This window comes from Anopheles gambiae, chromosome 3 (assembly GCF_943734735.2).
Source record: "Anopheles gambiae chromosome 3, idAnoGambNW_F1_1, whole genome shotgun sequence".
NCBI lineage: Eukaryota > Metazoa > Arthropoda > Insecta > Diptera > Culicidae > Anopheles > Anopheles gambiae.
Window position 1 is genome coordinate 31,159,758 of NC_064602.1, and position 21,726 is coordinate 31,181,483.

A 21,726-nucleotide genomic window follows, 5' to 3' on the forward strand; every position below is an offset into this window, starting at 1 on the left:
CCGGGCATGTTCTGCATACGCAAATAATCTGCCACCCTCCACCACCACGGCCAGCTGGCAGCGTCGCACCGGACACCGCTCAGCCTGAACATCACGAACGTGTCGTTCGCCTCGACCGAGATGGAACCGGCGAGCGTCTGCCTGTTCCCGTCGTACTTCAGTAACTATACCGTTTTAATACTAATTGCCACCTCAATCATAACGCAATTATCGCATCTCAGCAAAATTTTATTAATGATCATCATAACCGGTAAATACAGCATTTCTCAAGCTTGTAGCTCTTCTTCCCTTCTCCCTACTCCCTATTTTCTCCACAAAAGCTCCCATGGGAACGTGTGCCGCAAACCGCAAACTGGATGACATGGTGCTGGGCCACACAGACCGTATTTTCACTCGTATTTGCTTACATTGCAACCATCGTCGGACGTGGCGTGGATTTGGCATCCATCGTTAAGCGTCCTATGCGCACCGATTTTGCTCACAAATCTCCGTACCACAGGAAGCTATATTGTGTCCGTTGAGTGTGTGTGTGTGTCATTTTGATTAAATTTATTCTTATACCCTGGAAGCATAGGCATAAGACAGTTGATTGCTGTCAATTTCCTGCCTGTTGCGTGCCCGGATGCACCGGAGCAGGATGTCCTGGCCGAACGGATGTGCATACGAAGGGCGTAGAAGATATGCAAAAAGTTCCCAAGATAATACGCGGACCCCACACTGCCACTCACTGCATTCAACGAGCTCTCTTGACATTGTTCGTGTGACTGGGGATGGGAGGGCATAAAATGTCTTTCAAACCAGGAATGAAGTTGATTCAATCCTTTCTTGGAGGAAGGAAAACCAACCTATCCCACCCTGCTGTTTGATTCGAGCGCTTCGTCCTACACGTTGGCTTTGCATTCTCCGCAAAGCAGGGCAGTGCTAGCCGGGCAACACAAACAGGGATTTATACTTTACTGAATAATTCCTGCTGACCATCATTAGCACAAACTAATTAAAAAGTAATAGCTTTACGGGTAGCTGCCGGCTGCCCCCCTTGGGCTTTGATTATTAGCCTCACTTTGGATGTCGTTACACGTGGGCGAAGTGCTGATGCGAATTCCTGAGGCTTTAGTACTAAACCCCATCCCTCTGGGCCATGCTAATCGATGTGGCAGCGCTGTGAGCAAAACCTATTTAACTTCTTGACCCCATCATCCGGTAGAGCCTGTTCCTCGTGCGGCAACTTCCTTTCCGTTCCTTTCCCCCGTTAATACCATTGCCCCTGCTGGTCCCCACCACAAGTGGTGAAAATAGATTCATCAGAAGGGCCAACATCTGCTGATACGCTTTTATTTCGTTATGCTCAACACCGTCTGCTTCGTGCTGGCCCACGCACAAATCACCACCGTAGCGATCCATTGCTACGTGAACATCTTCCACCTGGACGAAGCGTTCCGGAACGAGGACTTTGGCATTATGAACGTGTAAGTATTCGCTGAGACGCGGGGCTGTTTTGTGGGCTGTGTTTTGTCTGTGTTTTTTTTCCTGCCTTCTTTTGCCAGTTCGTTGTTAGTACTAATTGGAAGTTTTTCTTGTTCTTTCTTGTTGCAGCTTTCCGCTACGCTACACTCTGTCCGCGCTGCTGGTCGCCGTAACGATAGCGCTTTCCTTCCTGGCCCGACACGTAATGATTTGCTTCCCATCGTGGTTGTTGGCATTGGTCGGTATCACTAATTAAAGCCCGCTTTCTCGTCTCCTTTTCGCCTCCCCACTTTCAGATCGATAAAGTAGATCGTGTAATATTCATGTGGAAGACGGAGGTGATCGACCAGAAGGAGAAGGCGAGCGATATGAGGCGCCGGAATGAGGCGCTCGTGTACAACGTCCTGCCGATGCACGTCGCGGAACACTTTATGGGCAACCGGAAGCGCTCGCACGACGACCTGTACTCGCAGAGCTACGCCGAGGTGGGTGTCCTGTTCGCTAGCATGCCCAACTTTTCCGACTTCTACTCGGAGGAAACGGTCAACAACCAGGGCCTGGAGTGTTTGCGCTTTCTCAACGAGGTCATCTCCGACTTTGATGCGGTAAGTGTGTGGTTAGGAGAGAGGGGCTTCCGAAGGTCACTGGGCTGAGCGCTGCTCTCTGTTCATTTGCAGCTGCTGGAGCTACCCCAGTTTCAGGACATCATCAAAATCAAAACGATCGGCTCCACGTACATGGCGGCGAGCGGTCTCAACCCGTCACGCATCGTCAAACCGGACGATCCGGTGTCGGTCCGGTGGGCCCACCTGGCACTGCTGGTAGAGTTTGCGCTCGAGCTGAAGAAAGCGCTGCAGGGCATCAACGAGCAGTCGTTCAACCATTTCGTGCTGAAGATGGGCGTCAACCATGGGCCGATTACGGCGGGCGTGATTGGTGCGCGCAAACCCCACTACGACATCTGGGGCAACACGGTAAATGTGGCGTCGCGGATGGAAAGCACGGGCAAGGCCGGCGCCATCCAGGTGACGGAGGAAACCTGCCAGATACTGCAAACCTTCGGCTACACGTTCGAGCAGCGCGGGCTCGTCGCGGTCAAGGGCAAGGGACAGCTGATGACGTACTACCTGCAGGGGAAGGTACCGCGACCGACGGGACCGACCGCGTCGCCGATTCTGCAGAACCTGACCGCGATGGAGACGGTCCAGGAGGTGGACGAATCGAAAGAAAGCCCGCCGGCACTGGCACCGCCACCAGGCGATGGAGCGTCACCCGCCCACCAGCTACACTCGGTGTCGAGCCCGAGCACGGCCAGCCCGAACAGTGTGCGGCTGAATCAGGAGTACGTGGAGATGAAGGCATCGAACGCGTCGACGGCGATGCTGCAGGAAAGCAGCAGCAGCATTAGCAACAACACCACCACCACCACCAGCACGAAGCTTACGGTTGTGTCGGAGAAGACGACCACCATTTCGAGTACGAGCAGCACCAGCTCGACTACGGTGGAGACGAGCGTCAGCAAAACGGCCCAATCGAGCGTCCGATCGTCGAGTCTGTTCAATGGCGGTGAGGCAACGCCGGCCGACGAGAGTGACGCCCAAACGCCACTGCTGGAGGGTAAGAACAGTACCAACGCTAGCTCGCACCATTTCGGCGAAGGTGAAAAGGATGCGCTGCTGGAGAATGGCTCCTAAAGAGAGGAAAGGGAAGAGCCCATGAAAACCCCTTCTTTTTTTCGATAATCGTGTAGAATAGTGTTTAAGCTTTAATGTTGGAAAACGAACGAGGGTCTGAGGGTAAATCGAGGTTGTAGGTACAGTGATCTCAGAGAGAGAGAATGCAGTGGTAATCGCTTCAGCAATTCAGTGTAGCCCGGGTACACCAACCTATGGTACCAAAGCGTGTTGAGTTGTATGTGTTCTGCTTTTGTGAAGAATGCAAAGTGTTTCGTTAGGTATGGTTAGCTAAATCTATTAACTAGTCAAAGCGCATCATTTGTTGAGAGTATTGTTTGTTCGGAGGAGGGTGAACGTTTAGCCTAACCGCTTTAGTACGTATTAAAACACGGAAAACTTTGTTACAATTGCAGCGTACCCGCGCATGGCTACGTGGGACTCATTGAAAGGATCTTGTGAAACGAACGATTTAAAAGACTGCCAGAAACTGATATACATACGTTACGTTAGTTATGGTCTGCCCCATCGCGAGAAGTACTTCAATACAATCATTCATTAAATAGTTTTACACCCGTTTTATATGCTCCAATATATTTCGATTAAGTTGCTTTACTCACGAGTGGTGCTTAGTTTACTCACCTGATACTAATGTAAACACACACACACACACGCAGGGCTGTGTGTGTGTGTGTGTGCGGAATGCATTCCACCGAAGAAGAAAACACCGTACGAGGCACGAGATATGTTAGATTTATTGAACAACAAAAACGCACATTTAAAGGTTGTTTTAGGCGGATTTTGTTTCCTTGCAGCTGTGAGTGGAGCCGTTTTACGTAACGAAATGTGGAAAGAACATATCTTATTGCATGAAACGAAGCCGATGAAGAGGAAAATGTAACTGATCAATTCAAGAGTCAGATAATAGAAGAAAAAAAAAGATTATTTACTATAATAATATTTTAAAACAAACTCTTGCGTAGGAAAAAAAGCCGATACATTGGGTTTGGTTCGTCGCACAAAGTGAAGAAACATTAAAAAAAGTACGTTGCGTATGCTATTTTTTCTGACACAATATGATGAAAGCAACAAAAAAACACAGAAGTAAAATATTTAAAAACGAAACAAAAAACAACACAAACACCAGTTTTCAATGGAAAAAAATGAAAATATATAACAAATTCGATTAGTAAAACATACAAAAAATTGGCAATAAAATTGTAGACACAGTTGTAGAGAGAAGCATTGGCGCGCGCGCGCGACACGAGACAAGAGGATGAGGAAAGAGAAGAGAAACAGTGTAACACTAGTAGCGTTCATTCAATGTGATTAAACACGCATCGACTCACTAATTATGGTGTACTCCTTTTTGCGCTTCATACCGAGATGGAAAATTGTGTCTATAAATATAGTGAAGAAAAAAAGTTGAAACATTTTGCGAAAGTGATAAAGAAGAGGAAAACATTTACATAAAGAGAGAGAAGAAGATAAATAAGAAGAAGAAGAAGCAGTAAGAAAAAAGAAGAAAGAAAAAGAGGAAAAAGAAAACAGTAAAAAACAGTAAAGAGTGAACAAAAATGTGTGTGCATTAGAGAGAAACAACCCCAAAACCTAACTCGTTAAAGGAAAAGAAGCAAAACAAGAAATCATCCATTTAGGCAACAAACCAATTTGATGTGTATTAGAGAACAAAGCTTCAACAAACAAACAAACAAACAAAACAGTTGATAGTACTACAGTAAAACAAAACTCACTTCAAAAAACCCATGACAACCATATAAACAAGTAAGCTAAACCGTTGGTAAGTGTGTGTGTGTGCGCGATGGTATTTCTTCTCTGCAGGAAGTAATGTGAACGCGGTAGCTTTAGAAAGACGTTCTCAAATAGTAAATGGAACAGAACAAAACACAAGCAAGCAAACAAACAGTCCTGTTTATAAAGATGGAGTATCAATACTCCTTTATTCCAAGAGAGTGTGTGTGAGTGTGTGTCTGTGTTAACTTGTTTCTTCAGCGTCGGTTTTGATGATGAGGTAATAAAAATGACGAAGGAAATAGAGTCATAGTAGTAGCAGTAGTAGCAAAGAAGTTACTCCATAGCAGAAAGAGCGCACTGACCGATAAGAGACAGAGACTAAACACCAAACGGTGTCTGCCCTTGGACATCTTCTTCTACCCAGCAGTACACACAAATACAGCTTTTCTTTTACTACTACTTATTGAAGATTTAAGATGTTTTATACTCCCTACCACTGTGTCACTGTCACCTGTGCCGCTGCATAGCACAGTAGCAAACGGTAACACAAAACAAACTTAAGTACAAACTCGTTCACCACTATGCCCCTTCACCAACACTCACTCACACGCACACACTCATACAGTAGCGCGCGTGTGCATCGGTTAGCTTCATGACTTATGTTAAGAAAACCGGTACGGTACCGTCGTACTAGACAAGAAACCCTAAGTAGATTAGTTTGTGTGGGGTCAACCCTTTTTGCTCTGTGTAAAGAAGAACGAGAAGTAGACGAAGAAGAAACACTCCCACCCTGGTAGTGGAGGGCGAGTAAAACTCCCACTGAAACGATTTCCCGCCCTCCCCCCGGGCATCGTTCCAGCCCACTCTGCCACGATGATGATGCAAATGCAGTAAAATAAAATCGCTGAATGAAAAACCCAAACCTTATGCGCTACGATTTATTCGTGACATCTCATGATGACAGTGACGGCTATTGAGCTGTCCTTCACTGTGTGACGCACTGTCACTCTCATTCACTTATTCTCAATGTCATACACTAAGTACGCACGAGAGCGTCGGTTTCATACGATCACTACACGCTTCACTTGCTTGCTCACCACACTATGCGCTTGACAGCGGTACTAGCGGCGCTGGTGCTTTCGCACCACCCACCAGAGGGAGCCACCGATCGGCACTGTGAAGCGAACGCGCGCAAAATTGTGCACCAGTTTTATCCACTGCGTCACTGCCAGCGATCGAATCGTACCGTGATCGGGCTCGTTAATGTACAATCCGTACGCGAGTGTGCTGACTACGCACGGGATAAGCAGGGGCTGGCGTTTAACTTTGCGCCGGTAAAGCGCAACAGCACCAACTGGTACGATGTGGTTAGAGAGCGGGAGCAAAATCAGTCGACCGTATCGTCATGGAAACCGGCGCCACCGCGCGTTGCTTCGTTTGGGTTTGAAGATTTCTACAACTGCCACGTGCTCGACTGTCCCGAGTATCGGAACCTGTCGACGATTGTCAACGATACGCGGTTCGATTACTACACGCTTTATGCGCGACTGTTGCGTAAGTAGGACGCTTAGAGTTTATGTGTGTGAGTGAATCTTTTCGTGAGCTCCTGTGTTTTATCGCAGCTGCTGGCAACGCCACCTGTATACCATCGATCGGGATGTTCCTGTTCGAGGACACGAAGCTAAACTACTCGAATGCGTACAACGCCTGTGTCAGTGCTGGCGGCAGTCTCGCGCACATTGCCAGCGATGCCCGGACGTTTCAGCTGTCTAAGTACATTGCAAGCCTTCCGGAGACGAATTATACGACGAACAACTCCACTGACACCAGCTCTGCAATTGAGCCACTGTACTATGTCGGGTTAAACGAGACGGTGAAAAATCGATTCTTCACATCTGCCGACGAGCGGTTGGATTGTTTCCGCTTTCGCGCGTGGTCTCCTGGCCATCCAGCGTAAGCTTAGTGACATCTTTGCTATCTTTGATTATTATTTGAGTTTATACCTCTAATCTTTGCAGAAGGAATCGCACTTCTCCCAGCTGCGCCGCACTCACCGACGAAGGTTCCTGGAAGGTTTTCAACTGCAATCGAACCTTACCGTACATCTGTGAGCTGCACACATCGGGACCCGCTCTCTACGCACCGAAACTGAAACGCAAATGCTTTGTCAAGCGCCCCAACAACCGAATCGCTCCTTCGCGTCGCGTTACAACGTGACAGCACAAATGAAAGAAACCATGGCTTAAATAAGACATAAATTTATTAACTCATTCTTTTCGGCTCTCGGTGAAGCGAACCGACTAATCGAGAACGGCTTCTAGAACGCTTTTCTTTGGCTTTAAAGCTCTGTATGCAAAACGACGGTCAAAACGCGACAAAACACTGATTGATTGAGCAGTGGTACGCTACGCTAAATAAATTCAACACGAACACTTCCCGACACATCGACTCCAAAAACCCACACGAACAGAGCAGCCACACGATTTTTGTCCTACTGTCTTAACAGCTATTATTGAAATTGATAAGCGTATTTTGTTTTGGTTTCATTGCCGGTTTGCCGCTCCGTCATTCTGCTACATGTCATGTCTTGGGGGGTTTGCTGCTGCTCTCATATCTGTGCAGCACGCACACCGTGCTTTATAAATAAACACTACTATATCGCCACCGAGCCACCGACGCGTCGCTCGTACGGTCGACGAATGATTGTGCAGAAACGGGGATGCTTGGATTGCATGCGCTGATAAAGCAACAGAAAATTTGGACCGTGGGTAGGCGGGGGCGTTTACTTCTTCTTCGCTGCAAGCAGCTCATCGATCGACTTCTCCACATCGGCAAAGATTTCTTCCGGCGCACGCTCGGCGTTGATCTGTTTCGAAGGAAGAAACAACGGTTAGATTAATTGAATTCCCTCCGAGCACCTTTTGTCATGCGCTTGGTATGAATTACGGCGCAGTGTGATGCAGATTGCATACAGAAAGGCGAACAAAGGCCGATGTACTTACCCTCCTCAGCTGGGTGGGATACTGGACCAGAATCTTTTCCGTGTTCTCCCGGAAGGTGGCGATACGAGTCTTCAGTGTTTCCTCGTTATCGTCCGCACGAACCGTTGACGACTCAGCCGCTCGCTTCATGATACGTGCCACCAGCGTTTCCTATCAGGTGAAAAATATTGTACAAAAACAAAATAGAAAAATGTTAAATATTCCTCTATTGACCTATATACTTCGAAACATTGTCTTGCAATTGAAAGCATTGCCAACGCCCGACAGACCGCTTACATAACACATTCGCAAACACACACAGCCCTGAAATTGCTGTCCATGATCGACATCGTCCTGACATGATGTTAATTGCCATTTTTAGTGTTTACCCATCGCAATCGATTCCATAAGACCTTGAGCATTTTTTGTGGCAAAAAAGTGCATGTGCAGCTTTGCAGCAAATGCACAGCGCCGTAGAGTGTCAGTTGCAGTAGAAATTCGATACTATTCACCTCGCCCAGTATCCTATCTCGTGAAAGATGACGACTTGGGGAGGCATGAAAATGGGCTCCAAGCCGTAAGTTTCCTAAAGTGCCTCAAAAAAAAACCCCTTTCAAAGCCCTATTTTTCTCCATTTCATAATAGTGGACAAAAAGGAGAGAAACAAGCACCGATACGCTTCACGGACACACTAACGGCTGCCCTAGCGAACCGAAAGAACAAGTACAAAGACGTGTCGAAGGATCTCAACAGTCTGATCAACCGCGAAGAGCTCGACGACGAGATCTTTGTGCCGAACTACAACATACGCAAGATCAAGGCGATGATTGCGCGCGTCGTCAAGCAGCAGTTTGTCGTGCGCAACGAGGACGGCGACCTGCTCACGTGGGTGTACAATCCGGAGAAAAACCTCGAGATGAGCCAATCGATCGCGAAGGCGGTAAAGGATCGGCTGCGCAATCTCGCGCTGCCCCGCTACCGGATCGTGTGCTTCTGCTCGATCGTGGAGAAGCAGCTGCAGGGCCTGCACTACAAGATGAAGTACATTCTCGACCCGTACATGGACAACTACGTGCAGCACGTGCACGATGGGGCCATCTTCTGGATCATCACGACCGCTTTTCTCGTGCACAAAGACTAAACAAACGCGTTGCACAAGAGGTGGTTACAAGCATATCAGGTTTCTACTTACATTCGAGCACTCAAAGTACAGGATGATGTCGACCGGCGCGATAAACTTCTCAAACTCCGGTCCCTGGGCAGGTTCACGTGGATAGCTGAGAATTAATAGTAAAAAGGTGCAGTGTCAGGTTTCGCTGTCCTTTTAAAGTCCTTGCCCCACTTCGACTACTCACCCATCGATCAGATAGCCGACGGTACCGTTCAGCGCCTTCACCATGGCAGCCTCCAGCAGCTTCAGCACCGTCTCGTTCGGCACCAGAATGCCCTGCCGCATCATGTCCTGCAGCTCCTTGCCCTTGTCCGAGCCGGACGCGACCTCATCGCGCAGCAGATCGCCGGTGCTGAAGTGCGAGAAGTTGTACTTGGCGACGATCTTCGCACACTGCGTACCCTTGCCACAGCCCGGGCCACCCAGGACCCAGATGATCGGTACGTTGGCTTCACGCATCTAAACAGGTTGTGAAAATTAAAGGAAAAGAAAAACACACAAAAATGCAACAAATTTTAGAAACAAATTTAAATAGTAACCATTTGGAGTGGATTAGTTTATAGATCGAAAAAGGAAAAACAAGCCATTACGTAGAGGACTGAGGCTGACTGAGCGGTACACGAGTGTTGCTTTCAAGCGCACCTGCCCGAGGCCGATCATTAGGTTAAGGTTTTGGGGCATAAGAGAAGAAAGCAAAAGCACTGGGCGGGAAGTGGTAAGAGCAGATACAAACGGCCTTGAGGTGTAACTTACGTGGCCAGTCGAGACGCCACCAGCGTTCGGTACCTGTACCGCCGGTGAGCTGCCTCCGGATGGTGGCGTGGACGTACTAGCCTTCTCCTTTGCCTTGGATTCTTGCTCCAGCGCCATCTGATGGCACATGAATAACTACACCGCGCAGCACAATGCGCATGAACGGGACAGTACAATGAACGGGAGGATCAATTAAACCAGCATGACATGATGGAGATGAAGAAGGGATCAAGAACAGGAATTGGAGGTCACGCATTACCTAATTGCTAAACTAATGATATCTCCCGCCTTTAGCGTCACCCATCCCATCGATCGAGGGAGTGATCTACTCAACAACAACAACAATCAAAATAAATTTGGTCTATTTTCAACACATTTCCAACACGACACATTGTAGCTTAATCAATTGCCCGCTAGCGCTTGACCGACGCTCAATTTCACACGCTATTAAGGACGGGCGCTGCTGCATTTTTCAACAGCCAACTTTTACGAAAATAGTACCGATTGTGCCGATAAAGGTCTCATCATGTGCCTGCCATCCTATATTTACATAAGGTATCAGGGCAACAAACAAAAAAAAAACACAAAAAAAGGATTCAACGGTAGCTCTTCCTTCGCCTCCGCAAGATCTAAGATAATGAATAAGCTAACATTAAAATTTCACTTTTCACTGCCAACCGCAGGGGTTGGCCTGCGTTTGTCGTGATGGTACTATGGGAGGTCAACATTTCATGCCTTGAACACGGTTCGGCGGGCGTATTTTTAGACACGCCAGACACAAGAACACACGGTCGTGTCCGAGAGATTGTGCGCTTTTTGGTTAGATACAACCTCAAAAACAAACCTCATCCGACTGGCCTTGGGTAGCTTGCTAGCTGCTTAGCAAGGGAGTTCCCTTCGGCTTTAACGGGCTACGTTAATGACACCGCGGTCAAATTCCTCTAGGTTCATGGGCCTACTGCCCTTGGGGCTATCATCGTACAGGGTTCACAGCGTGAGGAAAAATCACCCGTTCGGAATGCCATTCAGCAGCGTTCGTTACGTAACCGTGCTGGTGGTAGACTTGTTGGCTCATGGGGTTGGCCACTCCAATCAACACTCACAAGACGTTAGGTCAAGTCTCATTTCACACGATAAGCGCACGTGAGTGCTGCTAATGATTGGTCAGAGCGTTTAATGCACAAACAAATCAAGAACAAACTCCCGCCTTTAATAAACACACAAAATAAGGAAAAGTAACGGGATGCAACGGGGGCCCAAAAAATCCAACCCAACACACCAAACGAACAACCGAAACATTGGGCCACACACTTTGGGTCCCATTCGCCATTCACTCACCATTATGACGAACTTTGCGAGGCTTGCTTGCTGCACGAAATCCACAAGTAATACTAAACGCAAGCACGGCGTGAACTGAGCTTCTTCTCTAGCTCGACCGGGTGTCGGAACTGAATTTGCGAAAAACCTTCTCGCTCACTATCTCTATCTCTAATACGACTAGCTGCGCGCAATTTGTTTGCGTTTCGCGCTGGTGTGCGTGCGTTTGCGCTTGTTTTAGCGAGCAAACAACATTGGGGAAGGTAAGGGCAGCGTGTAACCAGGCTTGATCAGTTCACGCGGTGGCGGTGTCGGTGACGTGGGTTTTGCTTTATTTTTAATTCAACGCTGCGGCCAGTCGAATATCGTTCTCTCGCTCTCGAGCGTTCGTTCCGCTTCTCGTAAACGTTGCGCGTTGGTTGGCAATTTGCGTATGCACGCGAGCGCTAATGCGTGCGGAAGTCGCTGTAGTGGTGAGGTTCCGCGCTAAGTAGTAGTAATTGCCGTCAGTTTTGATCAAGCGGTGAACGATCCGTATCGGAGAGCGAGTCGCGCGTCTGAAATGCGATACTGTAAATGAGAAGAAAATTGATTATGCTTCAAGGGCGATGTAATATGCGAAATTATTGCATAATTTGTTATACAACATTGTACCACAAATAATGGTTTACTTTCAGTATTGATTTTTTTTTAACACAGCTTTAATTTTTCCACCTTTTTGAAATTCCAAATCGGTGCCAATTTTGGCGGAGTAGAATGTCCCCTTTCTCGAGAATGTTTACATGCCAAGAGGGAAATCACTACTGGCACGGTTGTTTTATTGTGCGGAGTGACACACAATTTTCAAGGACAACATTTCTTCTCTCTCTCTCTCTCTCTCTCCCTCTCCCCCCGAGGCGTGTCGAATTTTCTTTCGAACACTATAAAACCTCCGTTGGACGACCGATAGAAGGAAGTTGAATTCCGTTTAGGACAAAAATATCGATCAAACCTCAAAGTTTTTGATAAAAGCACCATCTTCTAGCAAATCACTTCCCCTATTAAACTCTATTTCTTTTTCGCATTGTAACATTAAAACATTGCACAACACAAGGATCTTGCAGTGAACAACTTACCTTCAATAAATCACAGCACAGCGGAACACTTCTACGGGTCAATTTTGAGCAAAATTCTTTACACTAACTACACCCCGCGTGATGCACAAAACAGCCTACTGCTCTTTTTCGGTGAGCTATAAAATCAACCTACTTGCACCGTGAAACGCTGATATTTCCGCTCCACACAACCCAACCAACGAGGTTTGTTTACATCAGCACTGCATTTAAACTGAGATGAGCAGGAAATGCTGTTTTTTCTCAGAAAAACGACAATTTTCTCCGTACTCATCCATCCGGCCATTTCCATTACATGCATTGTCATCGGGCTTGCCATATTGCCATTTGAGATGAGAGCGTAAAGAAGGAAACAAAAGAGACACAGAAAGGAAAACAGAGAGAGCGTGAAAGAGAGGTAATGCTTAATCCATCACGTGAGTAAAGTCTCCACAGTCTGTGGACACTAAAAGAGACACAGGACATACAGAGACAAAAGTTTAAAGTGTGAGAGCGAATGAGACGGATGGCAGAGTTTTCATTTACTTTGCTTTGTTTTGGAGAATGCGCAATAGCAGAAAAGGGTTATTGTTTCTTTCTATCCTCCTCTCGGCGGTATGGATATATTTAAATCATTCATAATTTCACGGTTTCATAGAAGGCGTCCTTGGAGTGGTAGTTACTCAACTCTCCAATGGATGAGTGTGTCTGTGTGTGTGTGTGTGTGTGTGTGTGTGTGTAGAGTTTCTTTCTTCATTCACAATTTAAAAACACATATAAACCCCATATTTATTATAATAATTTCTAACGAAAATGCTAGAAGAGTTTAGATTTTATTATCGTTTTATTGCGTTACATGACAATTTAAATGCTGTAAATCAAACCTCTTTGCCTCTTTTCAATCATTTAAAATGCACTGATTACTTCTTTTATTGAATAAAAAATAATACCATCTTTTTAGTGTCCTCTCTGCACTAGCATACTACCAGAAAAACGAAATATATCTGTAAAACCTCTACCGTCTAACAAATCTGTTTTCCTGTTTGCACGAATGAACAACTACAAAGGATAACACATCTCTCCTCACATCTTTCTAACATTTGACATCCCCTCCCCCCTATTTCCTTACTGTCCCTTCCAATACTCCTTCCGTTTGGCACACCAATGCCAATGCATAAGCAACGAACCCTTTCCTCTTCCCCCCGAACACCTGTTTCACCTGTTTGTTCATTTTTGTTTTGTTAAAGCTGTTTTGGGCTCCGTTACGTTAAGAACCGATCCGTGGGAAAGCGCTTTTGAAGCGCATCCTCACTAACATACCTCCTACCAACTGCTCGAATGTCGTTTGTACTTATTGCATACTCCAATACTACCACTACTGCTGCTGCTGCTGCTACTTCTACCTTCACCCCTTCTAGATGTGCGAATCTATCGGATAGCTGTCCGCTTCCTCGAGCATGTTGCGGAAATTGGGCCGTCCATTGGGGACGTACCCATTTTTGGCCGGCTGGACCCCCACCTTCCCACTGCCCGGCAGATGCCCGTTGGCCAGGCTGACGTGGTGGCTGATCGTCGGCACCGCACCGGGCATGTCCGCGTCGAGATCCTGTACGATCGCGTCCATGCTGTCGGTGCGCTGCGATCGCTGCAGCACCGTCTTGAACGTGCCGATCTGTACCGGCGGTATGTCCCCGGTGGAGTCAGGCCGGTCGGAGTTCAACACCCGCTCCACATTGACGCGCACAATTCGCTCGAACTCGCGCTGTACCGTGGGGCTGTCCGTGTCACCGTCAACCTTGAACGAGAAAGGGGAGAGAGAGAGAGGGAGCCACCGACGGGCGGTTGAGTTGTGAGGGTCTGGAGAGGGGCTAATTTGAGTGGCGTGCGAAGGCGTATGTGTGTGTGTGTGTACGAAGGGTGAATAATACAACCAAAAACAACTCCGGCGGAAGGACACACAAGTTCCGAATGATTAATAATGTATTTGCTGAAATTGATGGTATGCCGTGGGTGGTGAAGTTTCCCGAGGGCGTTCCTTGACTTTGCAGTGCAGATGGGGGCGTTGGCGTGGAGTGGAACACAGAAAAAAAAGATAACCAAAAAAACAACATTCTGACACTCTTGCTACTTACGATGGTGAGCCGACCCGCGGTATCCATCTCTTTGAGCATCGGCAGCGTCAGCTCCCGGAACAGTTCCAACCGTCGGCGGAAGGAGGACACGGTATCGTCCAACCGGCCCCGGCCAAGCTGCAGCTTCGAGCAGTCCAGCAGCACGATCGGAGGCTTTTGATTGTACTGTAAGGAGAACGATAATTAGAGCGAACTTCGTACACATCTTCCAACAAGATCCTGCTGCCAAAGTCCCTTACCTTCCGTTCGAAATCAGCGACCTGCTCCATATCCCTCGGGTACCCATCGATGATGACACCCCGCCGGTCGGCCAACTGCATCAGCTGGCTGTGGATCAGGGCATCGAGCGACTTCTTCGGCACCATCTCACCCGCCGTTATTGCTTCCTTCACTGCGTAGTTATCCGATCCAACACGTGGTCCCGATTCGGCCACCGCGCGTAACGTTCGTCCCACACTGGCGCAACCCAAGAACGCTCATTATTAGCAGGAAAGTATTTTTACGAAAGACAAGAGCTCCACACCACTCACCTGAAATGACCCCAGCCCGGATTGCTGCCGACCGCCTTCAGGCACAGCATCGCCTTATTGCTTCCCGGCCCACCAATCACCCAGATGACGGGCGGTGGTACGGCTGCCCGTGGCCGAAAGCGCTCCGGCGACACGGCCGTAGCCGTCTCGCCCGTCATGATGCCCGTCAGCGCCGTCTGGTGCAGGCTCGTGCGGGACTGCTGCCGGTGCAGCAGCCCGTGCGACGTCGGGCGGGCCATCATCGGGCCGGCCGGCGGGTTCGGGCGGACCGGCGGCGGAGACGCGCGGGCATGGTTTAACTCTACTTGATGTGCGGGTGGAGCTGCAATGACCTTAGGTTGACTAGGTGCCGTGTCTACACTAACTATACTGCCGGGTATGTCATCTACGCCCCTGCCCATACCTGCGACTCCGTTCAACAGTGCTTCCTGATTTTCTTGTGCACCGAGTATGTCGAGTACGGCGGTGCGGAAGTCTTTGTACACCTCCGACGGCGATCGTTCACCGTTTATCTAGTGGAAGAAGAATTTGAAATAATAAATAGGAATAATTTGGTTGAACACTTTAGCAGCTATCAGAAGAATGAAGATCCTGCTTACCGCGATCAACATATCGCTCTGATCGAAGTAGTCCGCCACCGGCATCACGTTCCTGAAGAAGTTCTCCAGCTCCATCTTGGCCAGCGACAGCACCACGTGGCCCAGCTTGGCACCGTAATCGATCTGCTTCTGTAGGACGGCCTGGCGCCAGGATATGAGTATCACACCGTTAATTACCTGGATCTGGATAACGAGAGAGAAAGGGAAAACCACATGATCGCTGGGCCCTTTTGATGTGTATGTGCTTCCTCCATCCAAGGTTAGACAAACGACCAAACCAGTAAGGCCAGAATCAATTGAATATCTATTCATAGTCAACCAATGTAAGGGTCTGGACTCGAACGGGACGAACGCACATCATTTACCAGGGAGGAGTGCGGAGTGGTTTAATGACTTTGACAAACAAACTGTCAGCAGCTTGTATCAAGCGGATCAAGCATTGGTATTGTTCGAGGAAATTTGCATTCTAACGTATCGATTGATTTTTGGAGCATGTGAGTTTAGTGTGGTCGTAGCTCCATTGTACTGAACAGACCGTTGTTTGGTAACTTACTGATATTAAAATATGATCTTAAGCTTAATTCCCAGCTATCGTACCTTCTCGGAGTACTCGACGACGTCCCGCATCGATCGGGGATATCCGGACACCAGGTAGGTTTTGGCGGCGGGTGACATTTTCATTTCCAGCATCAGCACCTCGGTGACCGTGCGCGAGGAAAGCTGGGAGAAGTCTTGCATATCTGTGGATAAAGGAAAAGCTACCGTGTTACAACCGTCAACCTTCCGTCAGCAACGCGTCAAGAAGCTTCGCTCCAAGACCTTGGGAAGTGCCTCCTTCCCTGGGCGAGCAGAGGGGAGTTGATGTCCAACGCAACCGAACAAAAGCGGTATGGTAATGTGGCGTATCCGGTTAAATGATTGTGTTAGGTGCGCTATTTGACCTTAATCAATATTTGATTAATTTATCAACTCCCGGGCTGCCCCAGCAACCGCGCAATCCACCACCCGAACTGACGAAAGCAAATCAAGGGCTATTGGAAATCGATCGAGTCCGGTTTCGGTTCTCGGTCCTGGTTCGGTACAGGACAGATAGGAAGGGACGCTCAGACAAGGAAATGGTTAGACTTCTTCGATGGCCAATAGTCGCTACGGTAAGGTGGAATGTATGTCCATGAAAAGTTCATGCCGCAATTATCCTTCCCTTGAGGACGTGCACTTGGAGCTGGAGGCCTACTTGTTTGTGCAAGAGAGACAGTTTGCCTGTCAGGGCCGGGGGCATTGGCCATTGCGATGGCATTGCGACCAGATGGTGGAGTATCATAGGCAAATTGGAGAAATAATTACTGGAAGAGTATTGATTTTGTTACGTTTCTGCGAAAGTTATTAGAGTTCCTCGTTGGCAACGTTGGACATCCCAACAATGTCCTTGGTCCTTTTTTGCATAGTTAAGAATTTTCAAGGATTTAAACTCAAGTAAAAACATTAACTTTATCAGGAGATCAGTCGATGTGTTTGGTTTTATTGGACCATAGATGTCGTTCACTTGGGCTGGTCCCAGGTGGTACAGTCGTCAGCTCGCACGACTTAACGACATACCAGACATGAGTTCAAGATCCGTATGGATCGAATCTATCATATGTATGACTGGCTTTCGTATCCTATTAAAGGTATTTTAATCATAAAATGATAGTCCAAGCCCACGTGTATACCTCCAGGCCTAGACCAACAACGGATAAAAAAACGAAGAGTCAGAAGAAATGTGTCCACTTACCATTCCCGATGGCGTACTGTTGCAGCAGGTCCATCATGTTGATGTGCGTAACACCGCGGCGCTCCTGCATCAGAGTATCGCAGTGCGTTACTTTACCACTACCGGGGCCACCTAGTTTACACCCATAGCAAGACAGAGGGAAAGAGGAAAAAAGGCCAATTAATATGACCTAAGCCTCACATGCGGTGTGTTCATCCATTACCTAGCACGAATATGACGGGCACCTTCGGTGGATCGAACTTCACCTTGCCGGTGTTCTGCATCCCGGTGATGGCACTTTTCGGCGTGCGTACCACAGCGGAGCGCGAGCTTGGCCCACCGCCTTTCCAGTCTGGGTCCTCTATGTCGGACGCACTGTTGTTTTTTTCTACCACAGAAGAAAAAGGGGAAATTAAGAACAGTGTTTTTGTTGATATTTTTCGAAGAAAACTTTCAAATAAATGTGTATAAAATTAAATATCCGGAAAAAAAACCCACATCGGATCATACGCACGAACGATTCTGCTCCTTTCGTATAGCTTACCTGTATCTAGACAAATACCCATTATCCATTCGAGTTAATTGTTATGTGCGAAAGGTGTTTTTATGAAATCAATTTAGATGCAGCCGATGACGATGATGTACCGCGATACACACGCACATACCAAACGCACCCACCCCAAACGCACGATCACGAGGAAATTGCATCAATGGAAGTGATCAAGCGATTATCGCACCCGGGCACCACTACTAGTTGCCGGTGGTAGTTTCCTCCCTTTCACGTACTGTACATTCATGTTCACTTGTTTTCGCTTTTTATTATTATTGTACTTTGCTATTGGATGTTTTGATGTTCTAATGTTCTGTAACTGATACTGGCAGCCAGCTAGCCACAAAGAAAAAGATAAAACTCCCACAATGATAGTGTGTGTGTGTGTGTGTGTGTGTGTGTGTGTGTGTGTGTGTGTTTGGGACCCAACCCACCAACCAACCAACCGTACGTCATCGCGGTCCAACCACGAAACACCACTTAATTGCTGTTTGTCTATCGCGAAGGTCTGTGCACGCGGCGCTCCGTGTACATATACGAAGCGGACGACACCCCCCCGGTGGGTGGGCCCGGGTAGGGTCGAGCCACTTGTGGGCGCCTACCTTTTCCCGTTTCCTTCTTTTCATTTTGCTCCATCGGTTTGTCCAACCCCGCAGGAGTAAACACAATTATAACTCGATGAAAGTGACATTATTCTGTCAAAACAAACCATCAAGTCTGATTGGGCACGGGTGCAACACATTAGAGAGGGGGAAAGGGTAGTAGGGTGGGATGAACGGGGTCGTGTTGTTTTCCACGATAGTTTCCCCGGGAAATACGCGACCAAAACACGCACCAAAGTTTACATGCTGGCAGATGCAGCAGATACGGCAAGGATCAGATGATTCATTATTAGCTTACTAGCGATGGTAGATGAGGGACGGCTTAGTGGTTTATTCGACAAAAGCGCGAGGTTTCTACAAGAACCGCAGCGGATCAATTCTCTTGTTTGGACCGACATCTCTCAGTGGTATCCACATTGCTTTAGCGATTTAGTAATGAGTAAGACATCCAGGAATAATACACTGCTCTCAATGACTGCGTGGATCAGTCGGGTAGGGTTCTCAACTCCCAAGGATCCTTTGGAAAAGAAGCCTCATTTTGAAAATCTGTTACATTTTCCTCCAAAACTATGACATGACAACTTACTATTATCATGTATTCGTCTTCCTTTCTAAGTCACAAACAGACATTGAGGTAAGGGTTCTTCCACTAAGTTTTTACTCATTTCCAAGGTTTTGTAGATTTTTGTTTTTTTTTTTTAATATTTTTGAACAGATTCTACGGATTATCTCAACCTGTTATACAATTGTTTGGTTTTGTAACTAATTCTGAATTCTGCAAGCTTCTTGGAGAAACCCTGCAATGATATGAAGCATCAGACTAAGGAGTGAGGGAGTAGCAAGAGGGTGAAAAGTAAACGGCATCAAACATTCACCATGTTATGGCTTCGAGAAGTCATTCCAACCAGAACCGCGTTGAGCACGCGAGACAGGTACCGTACGTACTACCCGCACCACGAGCCCACTACGCGTTACTCATCGTTCACAGCGTGATCCCGGCACGACCCGTCATAAATCCACGATTCCACCGGACACAAAGCGAGCGAATCAAATGTATGTCTAAAACAATCAAACATTGATGGCATTATGCTGGCATTCCAGTACATTCCAGCACATTTGGCCCGGTGTCGGGAGTTCCTGATGCGGTGGTGAGGACTGCGAAAAGAATGAGCAATTGGAGCGTGGAAATCCAACGCCCTGGATCGGTAAATTAGTTTTGCTTTTCCTTTATAAATTTTAAGCAGCTCTCATTCACATTGCATGAGACATGTTATGAGACAAGGTTGGCCGAGTGGTGGCTTTAGTAACGGCTGAATTGAAATTCTGTTTAAAATTTTCAATCCACGCCACGCGTCGCGCCTACCAGCGCCTACTGATCTAACAGTGTACACACGAGTAATTGTACGTTTTCTCTGGTCGCGATGCAATCAGCTCCTTTCCACAGACACACACACACGCACACGCGGGGTTTTAAACATGATCACCGGCGGGTTCTCTGCTTCGGCCATTAGAAGAACTATTTTTCACGCATTAACCGAGCGAATTCAGGGCGGCTAATGGACGCGCTCAATGGAGGGATTACTAACATAATCCGCTCGGCAAACACAACCAGACACACACACACACAAGCACACAAATGCACAGAGCACACAGTTAGCTTAATAACCGTTCCGCTCAGTCACCGAATAAGCTTCCACACGATGACACGATGAAAAATCGATACGTTTTCATTCAATCCGCCCCAGGCGACGGCGAAGCGGCAAACGCCGCCGGAGCCACTGCGAGGACGCGAGGATCACGAACAAGCCATTAGAGGGTCGGTGGCTAGGGTTCGTCATGGCATCGCGCTGCGTCACTGATTGCCATTTCGATGCAGGATAGCCTTTTCTGTCTCAAGATAAACTCCTGGAGAGCTGCCGTTTTTTGGAGGTTTTCAAGATCACCGTCAAAGCGTCGAAAGATCACACCCACCAATAGGAAAAAATGGCTGCACAACGTACTCCCACGTAAGCGCACTTAAACACCCGGAACCCAGCGGGTTGTGTCACGCGGACAAAAAAAAACACACACAGGACGCAAACGCGGACCGACCGTGCGCACCGTAGGACATGCCGACTCTCACTGTTTTGCCGTTGGCGATGGCGGTTGCTTTTTTACCGCCGCAGGAACGCTCAGCCCTGCAGTTGAATAATTGATCCTCGCCGGAGGAAGTGTTTCGGAGGACATGCGGTGATGGCGTGTGATACGTACTGAACACACTCTCTCTCTCTCTCTCTCTCTCTCTCTCTCTCTCTCTCTCTCTCTCTCTCTCTCTCTCTCTCTCTCTCTCTCTCTCTCTCTCTCTCTCTCTCTGGCGTATTCCTGTGTGTGAATCATCTACAGACACAAGCGCACGGTGTGTCCTAGTATCATATCCTTTCACTTGCTATGTCCTTTCACCTTCGCCCGTGTGTCTGTGGTAATGTGGTGATGTGGTCAGCATCGGGGAATGTGTACGATGACACACAGTAGTGACAGTGACTATGACCTGTGAGTCTTAGTAGGCAGTGAAAGTGTGCGTTTATGTGTGTGGGAGAGCGAGAGTACGACAGCTGCCCCGTGATACTTACCCCGAGCCGATGGAGCCCCTGGATGGATGGACGTTCCCAACACCCAATTTTTGCATTATCCCAGGTAAGCGACGATCCTTTATAGTCGTACAGCCGGTTCCGGGACGCCCTGTTTGTTTATGCTTGTTTGTTTGCGTAGGGTAAAAACTTTCAACTTTCTTGGTGGTTTACCTTTTTTTTGCTGAGTTTCTGAGCGTCTCTGTTTGGAGATGCTAAAATATGTACTAAGTGCATCAGCGCCCATCGAGAGCACGTGGCTAGAACCCACAACGAAATTGAAGGTTCTTTCGGGGTTTTTTTTTGCTGCTGCTGCTGTTTGCTGTTTGCTCTTCAAAATTCAATAAATAATTTTAAATACCCTGGAACTGCTCCAGATGGTTCGGATGGTTCCATCTTCACCCTCTCTGCCCGGTTCCTCCTTCCGTCGCCCTTTCGCTGTTTGCTCCGTTACTAACAGATATCGTTCCATGTTACTTGGATGGATCGATTGATTCTAATGACAATTTTCAACACCCTTTTCGCTTCGCTGGAGGCCATGAAACTGATAGGGAGAAAGAGAGCAAGAAATAGAGAGAGGGAAAGAGAAAGGGGAAAACCCGGTGAGAAAAATGATGTGTTCTGTCCCATGGTTCACACAACACCTCGCGGTCCTTGTGGGTACCGGCGTCTAGCTTTCTCAGACCTCAGCCCAAAACACCAGCCCTTGGCCACTTCGTGACTTCGGTCCACTTTGTCGTGGCGCGACTTTC

General features: G+C 47.8%; 5 protein-coding genes across 8 annotated transcripts in view; 3 read left to right on the top strand and 2 right to left on the bottom strand.

The window, feature by feature from the left end:
* The window catches only part of LOC4578014 (adenylate cyclase type 3), a 42,702-nt gene extending 36,888 nt beyond the window's left edge, over nucleotides 1-5,814 (top strand). The window contains exons 15-19 of the mRNA XM_061655381.1: nucleotides 55-250; nucleotides 1,394-1,466; nucleotides 1,594-1,666; nucleotides 1,761-2,069; nucleotides 2,142-5,814. Coding sequence (XP_061511365.1) covers nucleotides 55-250; nucleotides 1,394-1,466; nucleotides 1,594-1,666; nucleotides 1,761-2,069; nucleotides 2,142-3,158 — 1,668 coding nt within the window. The 3' untranslated portion in view covers nucleotides 3,159-5,814. The remainder of the gene's footprint in view (nucleotides 1-54; nucleotides 251-1,393; nucleotides 1,467-1,593; nucleotides 1,667-1,760; nucleotides 2,070-2,141) is intronic.
* Nucleotides 5,815-5,993: 179 nt separating this feature from the next.
* On the top strand, nucleotides 5,994-7,201 carry LOC1271229 (uncharacterized). Its single transcript, XM_309985.5, has 3 exons — nucleotides 5,994-6,446; nucleotides 6,515-6,845; nucleotides 6,911-7,201. The coding sequence occupies exons 1-3, from the start codon at nucleotides 5,996-5,998 to the stop codon at nucleotides 7,107-7,109; spliced, it is 981 nt and encodes a 326-aa protein (XP_309985.5). The 5' UTR covers nucleotides 5,994-5,995; the 3' UTR covers nucleotides 7,110-7,201.
* LOC1271227 (adenylate kinase isoenzyme 1) lies at nucleotides 7,135-12,396 on the bottom strand. Of its 3 annotated transcripts, none has more exons than XM_061655383.1 (7): nucleotides 12,230-12,396; nucleotides 11,136-11,671; nucleotides 9,798-9,932; nucleotides 9,229-9,503; nucleotides 9,066-9,150; nucleotides 7,895-8,044; nucleotides 7,135-7,758 (listed from the first exon to the last, which is right to left on the bottom strand). In XM_061655383.1, the coding sequence occupies exons 2-7, from the start codon at nucleotides 11,136-11,138 to the stop codon at nucleotides 7,675-7,677; spliced, it is 732 nt and encodes a 243-aa protein (XP_061511367.1). In that variant the 5' UTR covers nucleotides 11,139-11,671; nucleotides 12,230-12,396; the 3' UTR covers nucleotides 7,135-7,674. The 3 variants fall into 3 exon arrangements, with proteins under 3 accessions (XP_061511367.1, XP_061511366.1, XP_309986.4); XM_061655382.1 differs by having other exon boundaries at nucleotides 11,136-11,684; XM_309986.4 differs by lacking the exon at nucleotides 9,798-9,932 and having other exon boundaries at nucleotides 11,136-11,684; nucleotides 12,230-12,379.
* On the top strand, nucleotides 8,317-10,179 carry LOC5668313 (dynein light chain Tctex-type protein 2B). Its single transcript, XM_061655384.1, has 2 exons — nucleotides 8,317-8,450; nucleotides 8,519-10,179. The coding sequence occupies exons 1-2, from the start codon at nucleotides 8,413-8,415 to the stop codon at nucleotides 9,012-9,014; spliced, it is 534 nt and encodes a 177-aa protein (XP_061511368.1). The 5' UTR covers nucleotides 8,317-8,412; the 3' UTR covers nucleotides 9,015-10,179.
* Nucleotides 12,397-13,017: 621 nt separating the features above from the next.
* Nucleotides 13,018-20,523, bottom strand: LOC1271231 (adenylate kinase isoenzyme 5). Of its 2 annotated transcripts, XM_061659655.1 has the most exons (11): nucleotides 20,340-20,523; nucleotides 17,761-18,102; nucleotides 17,440-17,604; nucleotides 17,238-17,348; nucleotides 16,064-16,206; nucleotides 15,467-15,649; nucleotides 15,271-15,379; nucleotides 14,868-15,189; nucleotides 14,577-14,793; nucleotides 14,338-14,502; nucleotides 13,018-14,000 (listed from the first exon to the last, which is right to left on the bottom strand). In XM_061659655.1, exons 2-11 carry the CDS (start codon nucleotides 17,780-17,782, stop codon nucleotides 13,620-13,622), a joined length of 1,818 nt encoding a protein of 605 aa, XP_061515639.1. In that variant the 5' UTR covers nucleotides 17,783-18,102; nucleotides 20,340-20,523; the 3' UTR covers nucleotides 13,018-13,619. The 2 variants fall into 2 exon arrangements, with proteins under 2 accessions (XP_061515639.1, XP_061515638.1); XM_061659654.1 differs by having other exon boundaries at nucleotides 14,868-15,379.
* Nucleotides 20,524-21,726: the final 1,203 nt, after the last annotated feature.